This window comes from Pimephales promelas, chromosome 2, assembly GCF_988280905.1.
Source record: "Pimephales promelas chromosome 2, fPimPro1.hap1.1, whole genome shotgun sequence".
In the NCBI taxonomy this organism is placed as follows: Eukaryota; Metazoa; Chordata; class Actinopteri; order Cypriniformes; family Leuciscidae; genus Pimephales; species Pimephales promelas.
The window spans coordinates 43,443,633-43,451,567 of record NC_142770.1 but is presented as its reverse complement, the minus strand read 5'-3'; the positions used below and the strand labels follow the sequence as shown (position 1 = coordinate 43,451,567).

Sequence of the window (7,935 nt, the reverse complement as noted above, 5' to 3'; positions counted from 1 at the left end):
AACATGCTTTTTGTTTCAAAAACATTAGACATTATTTTACTTCCATACACTTCCACCTCACATTCAGCCAATCACACGCTCCGAAAGCACACTTCCACCTCACATTCAGCCAATCACACGCTCCGAAGGCACACTTCCACCTCAGATATTGTATATCATGCATACAAGAATCAAAAGTTTAAACTAAAACACAATATCGCAATAAACGCAATATCTCACAGAGTCTAATTTCACAATAAATTTCTACAAACATTTTCACTTTAGTATTTTGTGATCTGATGAAGATGAAGATGAAGATCTCTCCTCTGTTTTATTTGCTGATGAAGATGATGTGACTTTACAGAATAAAGAGTCTCTTATTTTCTTCATTCTCTCTCTCTCTCTCTCTCTCTCTCTCTCTCTCTATCTGCTCAAAAGAGGGAGCAGTGTCAGCTCTTTAATTTTATTTTGGGAAGAGCAAAGATTTTATTTTGGGAAGAGCAAAGAGGCAGTGTATATGAGTAGACAAAATAAGGTTGAAGGATCTACAGATGATGATGCTGTTTTTGTATTTATTAAAATGTTGAAATCACGTATAAGAATAGATTTTAACTATTATAGTTTAATGATCTTGGAAATTTTGCCAATATTTGGTGTCACAAAGATGTGCTCTGCTCTATTGTAGAGAATAAGCTAATTTTCAAGAGTGTGTTGATTTAATGTGATTTTACTTGAGTGTTGTTTTTTACAACTGTTTTAATAAAGTATTTGTAAAATCTCTCTCTCTGCTAATGTAGGTTAAGCTGCTGTGATATGACAGATGAAGGTTGTTCTGATGTGACTTCAGCTCTGAAATCAAACCCGTCACACCTGAGAGAACTGGACCTGAGCGGGAATAAACTAGGAGACTCTGGAGTGAAAAACCTCAGTGATCTACTGATGAACCCACAATTCAAGCTGGAGAAACTACAGTTAGTGTCATTATACTGTACAGCAATTACAGTGTGACTGAAGTTTATTTATTTGAAGACAGCAGGGCTTATGTTTCATTGGTTATAGCAGTGCACTTTATGGGGGTTTACTTATTGCTCACATTTTTTTTATATAGTTCTTTATCTTTTCACAGTTTTTTATCTAGTTAGTAGAGTGTAGTTTGTATTTTTTTTAATTCCCAGCATCTGATACAATGCACTGATTGTGTACACACAGAAATCTGCATTTTCAACAGAGAATAAAGAAGAGAGACGACAAATAAATCGTTAGAAATGAAAGAGAAGAAACAGTGTCTTCCAGCGCACAGAACTAGTGTGACTGGGTTTTAAAACAGACTATTGGAAACTAAATGCTGCTGTAGCTCTTCAATAAGATGATCATCATAGATGTGAACTATTGTTATTTCCCTGTCTTCAGTCTGAGTGGATGCAGTATTACAGAGAAACAGAGTCTCATCCTGACTTCAGCTCTGAAATCAAACCCGTCACACCTGAGAGAGCTGGACCTGACCGGGAATAAACTAGGAGACTCAGGAGTGAAGCACTTATGTGCCGTACTGAAGGATTCACACTGTAAACTGGAGAGATTGAGGTCAGTCACATTCACATACAAGAATCTAAATGCTTAAAATCACTTCAACTGTTTAAACAAGAACACATTAACATTATATTTGTACAAACATTTTCACCTTATTATTTTGTCATCTGGTGAAATAAAGATGAAGATCTCTCTTCCTCTGTTTTATTTGCTGATGAAGATGATGTGACTTTACAGAATAAAGAGTCTCTAATTTTCTTCATTCTCTCTCTCTCTCTTTCTCTCTCTCTCTCTCTCTGCTAATGTAGGTTAAGAGACTGTTATATGACAGATGAAGGTTGTTCTGATGTGTCTTCAGCTCTGAAATCAAACCCGTCACACCTGAGAGAGCTGGACCTGAGCTGGAATAATCTAGGAGACTCTGGAGTGAAAAACCTCAGTGATCTACTGATGAACCCACAATTCAAGCTGGAGAAACTACAGTTAGTGTCATTATACTGTACAGTAATTACAGCAGTGGCGGGCCGTGTATTTCACACCTAGGCCGTCTGTCCTACCTGAATTAATAACTTTTAATAGTGTATCAGCGTAAAGACTCTCTATAATTGTTGTTTTTATTTTGCACCGGCAGTTATTGGGTTATGCGGTGAGTTCGGGAGAGGCCGGTAGAGAGAAACGAGCGCGTGCGTTCGGCTGGTGCGTTTGTAAAGTGGTTCTTGCGTTCCGAATCCGATTATAAGTTCAGAAACGAAGCCTCACTTATCTTGTCGTTCAAGGGTTACAATAGTCCCTTTTCAGACGTTACAATAGTATGAATGTTTGAAAAAAATTAAGTTTCGATCATAAATTTATACAAAAAATTAAGAAGAAAATCATATTCACCACGGGGGAAAAAGCATATACTCACCAAAACTACAGATTTTTTTTTTTTACACAAAATCCATCCTTATTTCTTTCCTCAAGAAGACTTCAATTACTGTCGTACAGGTTCTAAATGCGTTTCAGTTCCAATAATGTCGTGTCTGTCTCGTCTTATTTCTAGCATAAATTTTAATTTGCTTTATGGCTGAGAGTGCCTGTTCGACAGAAGCACACAGTCACCGCAAAACATGACGATGTGTACAGCTGCCCCATGCTCTCACACAGAGTTTTGACCGAAATCAACGAGATCAGCGGGACTTTTGCCTTCAAAATCATTCGTGGCATAACTTACATTAATCTGTTCTGTTTTAACCCGGAGAGATCGAATAGCCCAGGTGAAAAGGAAATGTATTTAAATTGTACTTATTTTGATATACTTAATGTATTTTAAGTGCACCATATTAAATATGTATTAAATGTGCTAAATTGAAACAACTTCAAGTATATTAAGTGTACTTTAATATGTATTTAAGTTCAATTTTAAGGTAATAGTAATATATTTTATTATACTAAATTGTGCTAAAATGGAACCATTTTAAGTACATTTAATGTAATATAATAGTCAAGTCAAGTCACATTTATTTATATAGCGCTTTTCACAATACAGATTGTATCAAAGCAGCTTCACAGTGATAACATGTAAGTAGCACAACACAGATCAACAACATTGCTAAACACTAAATAACCCCAACTGAGCAAGCTCAAAGCAAGCCAAAAGCAAGGCGACAGTGGCAAGGAACCAAACTCCATCAGATTGGATGGAGAAAAAACCTTGGGAGAACCCAGGCTCAGTCGGGGGCCAGTTCTCCTCTGGCTTACATTCATATTGTTTAAATATAAATATTAAATATAAATATTGTTTATGAATCAAACGGCGCCATAACATATCGCAGGCGTTGAGTCGTCTCATCACAGGCGTTGAGTCGTCTCATCACAGGCGTTGGGGCATCCGAAATCCCCGTGAGAGGCTGGACACAAAACTGGACCTGACGAACGCCATTTTTCTCGGGACAAGCGTCCCGAGATAACAGCAGAAAGGCAGATGGGAAATAATTAGCATAGCTGATGTTCATAATGATTTCCGTTATAACTCACAAACTCTCCGTAACCCGAACTCTCCGCAACCCAACCATACGCGCCGACCCGTTTGTCTAAAAGGCTGTCGAGCCCCACTGGTGCGTTAAGCAGTTTCAGTGGCAAACGGTTCCGTATGGCATAACAGAGGACTAGAAGGTAAGCATTATGTGAATGCTTGACTAAAGAGATGCGTCTTTAATCTAGTTTTAAACTGTGTCAGCGAGTCAGAGGCTCGGACCGTATCGGGAAGGCCATTCCAGAGTTTTGGAGCTAAATGCGAGAACGCCCTCCCTCCTTTACTGGACTTCGATATCCTAGGAATGACCAGAAGCCTTGAATTTAGTGATCTTAAGGTGGATTGTAGGGCGAAAGAAGGTCCGTTAAGTACATAGGTGCTAAACCATTTAGGGCTTTATAGGTCAGTAGTAGTATTTTGTAGTTGATGCGGAACTTAATAGGTAACCAGTGTAGAGATGATAAAATCGGTGTTATATGATCATATTTTCTTGATCTAGTAAGAACTCTAGCAGCTGCATTTTGTACTAACTGTAGCTTGTTTATTGAGGATGCAGGACAACCGGCTAATAAAGCATTACAGTAATCTAGTCTCGAGGTCATGAATGCGTGAACTAATTTTTCTGCATCAGAAATAGATAGCATGTTACGTAGCTTAGCAATGTTTCTAAGGTGGAAAAAGGCTGTTCTTGTAACATATGAAATATGATTTTCGAACGACAAGTTGCGGTCTAGTATAACACCCAGGTCTTTTACTGTTGTGGATAAAGTAACAGCCCAGGTGAAAAGGAAATATATTTAAATTGTACTTATTTTGATATACTTAATGTATTTTAAATGTACCGTATTAAATATGTATTAAATGTGCTAAATTGAAACAACTTCAAGTATATTAAGTGTATTTTAATATGTATTTAAGTTCAATTTTAAGGTAATAGTAATATATTTTATTATACTAAAATGTGCTAAAATGGAACCATTTTAAGTACATTTAATGTAATATAATAGCACTTATTCAAAGTGTATTTTAATACACTTTAAATCGACTTTAGAAATACAGCATTAGTATATTTTTAGCTTCACAATAATGCGTTCTAAGTATATTTTAAATATAATTTCAGCTTATTAATAATGTATTAGTAGAACACTGTAGGACCCACTATTAACATATTAAAAATATATTTTTTCCAAAAACCATTTAATATAAAAATAATATATTTTAATGTATTAAAAATACAGTTAAACATTTTAATTCAACAAAACAAATATTTCTACAACACACACAAACACTCTTTGAAAGATAAAACTAAACAAAATACATTAACATAAAATGCATTGATTTGCAGAGGTATTAAACAGAACAATAAATAAATAAACTAACTGAAAGGACTAGTTCACTTTTAAAAAAAAACTTTTGCTGATAATTTACTCACCCCCATGTCTTCCAAGATGTCCATGTCTTTCTTTCTTCAGTCGAAAAGGAATTAAGGTTTTTGATGAAAACATTCCAGGATTTTTCTCCATATAATGGACTTCACTGGGAACCAAACGGTTCAAGGTCCAAATGGCTAACAGTCAATTTGTCGTGAAAGCATGAGAATTGGCTCAATTGCGAGAGTCTCGTGCTGAATGCTTGAGAGTTGGCAGCCCTGACAAAACTTTTTTCGAGTCAATTCATTCATTTCGTTCGTTGAATGAACCTAATGACTCGGAAAAAGATTTGTTAATTTTGATGAACGAGTTCGAATAGGAGAGTCATGAACACGCATAACAGAACAGAGCAAGGCGACCATTTGAGCTTATAAAACTTAAACGTTGTTTTTTTTTTTTTAAATGACTGATCGTTTCGCTTGATAAGACCCTTAATCATCGTCTGGAATCGTTTAAAGCCCTTTGAACAGTTTGCACAGAAACTGTCTTTTGGACCTTGAACCGTTTGGTTCCCAATGAAGTCCATTATATGGAGAAAATCCTGGAATGTTTTCATCAAAAACCTTAATTTCTTTTCAACTGAAGAAAGAATGACCTGGATATCTTGGCATGGGGGTGAGTAAATTATCAGCAAAAGTTTTTTTTTTTTTTTTAAGTGAACTAATCCTTTAAGTCAAACAAAGTGAAATACAATAGCAAAAAGTAAAGTGGCCAAATCTTGAGTAAAAAGAGAAGTTGACTTGTTCAGTCCGTCATAGACTCTTTTGGGGACATCAGAACCACCGAGGGAAATCTGGAAAGAATAAATAAAACAAGCATTAGTATAAACTTGTTCATTTATAATTCTAATAAAAAGCTGTCACTTTGTTACTTAATTCAGAACACTTAATGCACAAAAAGTCAGATATAATTATTATAACAAATAGGATTTTTCTTTATCATAAAGAATTTTCTAACCATTTCTGAGGTTTCAGGAAGACACAGCTCAGATGATCTTGGGCTTGAGCTGAATGAACCTCGTTTCATGGACTCCAGGACCTCTTTGAGAGATGCTAATATCCCTGGAAGCTCTACAAGAAAAAATAAAGTTGCATGTTATACAAAGTTAGGGCAGAAATAACACTAGTTTGTGTTCTTCATATATAATTTGTATTTTGTTTAAATGATTTAACGAACCATTACTGTAACTTCCACGCTATTATTAAAGTAATTATTCATTATTAATAAAGACAGAACATTCTATTGAAAATTACAAGTTGGTGACAGCTGATAACGACTTGATTAAATGTAAAAAAGCTGAATACCAAACATAAAATCATATAAATCAGTCCCTCGAGAAAAACACGATTATGCGATTGCATAATTCAATGCATAATCAGGCAAAATACATATTCATGCGGGGGACGCAATTTTTCAAATACGTGTTAATATATAATAGGTCACTTAACTAGCTGCTACATGACACACTATTGACTGTTTTTGTTGTTTTTCACCAACAAAAAGTTACAAATCAAGAGGATCAACTACTACTTACTCCTCATCTACTCACAGGTTTAATAAAAAAATGTCTTTGCAATGTGCAAATTCCTTGGCTAGGCTAAATATTAAATATAAAATCTCTCATTTCATTATTTAACATCGTTTTAATTTCTCAGTGCAAGATATTTAATAATTGGTTTTGTGAAAGCTTATAGTTGGTGATTACAACTTAATTTATTTATCGAATTGACATGAAAACTGACAGCCTACTAATAATTAATTAGATTTTACTATGAATTAAATATCACAAATGTGTAAGTTTTATTAGAGCTTAAAATATATTATAATATTTAAAACACAAGACGTTACTTAGGGACAATCAAGCCTGTTGTGTAATCACCATTAATAACCTTTTTTTCTGCAAACACAGTGTGCAATGTTTTTATAGTTGTTTTATGTCACTGTCTAGATCTATAACATTAAGTTGATAACTGTTAGACGTCAACAGATAGACGTTAACTCGCTTTAGTGTCAAATCAACAGAAACGCCAGTAATCCACAGAACATCGACATCAACTTCTGAAAATATTTTCAGAATATTAAATATTTTTATAAACTTACCACCAAGAAGTAAGATCTTTTCTGGCAGTATCTTGCTCTGTCCATGTCGTGGCGGCGCAGCTCTGCGTTGTCCTCTTCACTGCTAAATTGTTCGCGGGAGCTGACGACCTGGTAATCTGCTCGTGTGTTCTCTTAATATTAGATCGGTGCTATCCACATTCACTAGGTCAGAGTCAGTGAAATAACAAAGCAAAATTTGGAAAATACAAGAGAGAGGATGTGCGGCACAACCCATCAAACTGACAGGTTTATTGCCCCCCATAAAAATAAGCCCCGCCCCCTTTTACCCCTCCCACCCCTCCCACTTATGAACTGTACGTACACCGTGGGAAATTCCCACGGTCTCCCTCCTCTTTCCACCCCTCACCATCACCACCCCTAGCCACCTCTTCTGGACTGGTCACGTGATCGGGGGAAAAATTTCCCCACGAACCGGACCCCGATCCATCCGACCCGGTACCGAACTGGACACCTGTTACGGAGGGGTCGTGTCACCACCCCCTCACCACTTCAGGGTGATCACACGATCCCCACGATAGTGAAAAAACAATACATTTTCAAACTTTAAGGACGACATAAAACAAAAGATAGGTTTAGTGATTTTATTAAAAGAAAAATCTTTTACACAGACTTGAAGTTGTACAAACTATAACAAATACAATAACGTTGTAATAGTGTTCTATTAAAAAAAGTTTTCTAAAATACATCTTTAGTGTTTCATTAAAAATGCACGGCTTCATATATATTTTATGTTAAAACAGTTTAAAAATTGTATTAAAAAGTCAAAGATCGACCATTTTACAGAAAAAGTCAAGCAAAGGGGTTTTTCATTACAGAAAACTGTTTTTTCTAAACCATTTATTTTTAAAAAAGACATACGTT

General features: G+C 35.5%; 1 protein-coding gene and 1 long non-coding RNA gene across 2 annotated transcripts in view; one reads left to right on the top strand and one right to left on the bottom strand.

Annotated features, from left to right (window-relative positions):
• Positions 1–780: 780 nt before the first annotated feature.
• LOC120461325 (uncharacterized) overlaps positions 781–7,935 on the top strand; it is a 274,723-nt gene continuing 267,568 nt past the window's right edge. The window contains exons 1-3 of the mRNA XM_089120098.1: positions 781–950; positions 1,390–1,563; positions 1,818–1,991. Coding sequence (XP_088976224.1) covers positions 793–950; positions 1,390–1,563; positions 1,818–1,991 — 506 coding nt within the window. The 5' untranslated portion in view covers positions 781–792. The remainder of the gene's footprint in view (positions 951–1,389; positions 1,564–1,817; positions 1,992–7,935) is intronic.
• Positions 4,950–7,253, bottom strand: LOC148997554 (uncharacterized). Its single transcript, XR_016147350.1, has 3 exons — positions 7,054–7,253; positions 5,911–6,023; positions 4,950–5,746 (listed from the first exon to the last, which is right to left on the bottom strand). It is a non-coding gene; the product is annotated as an uncharacterized LOC148997554 (long non-coding RNA).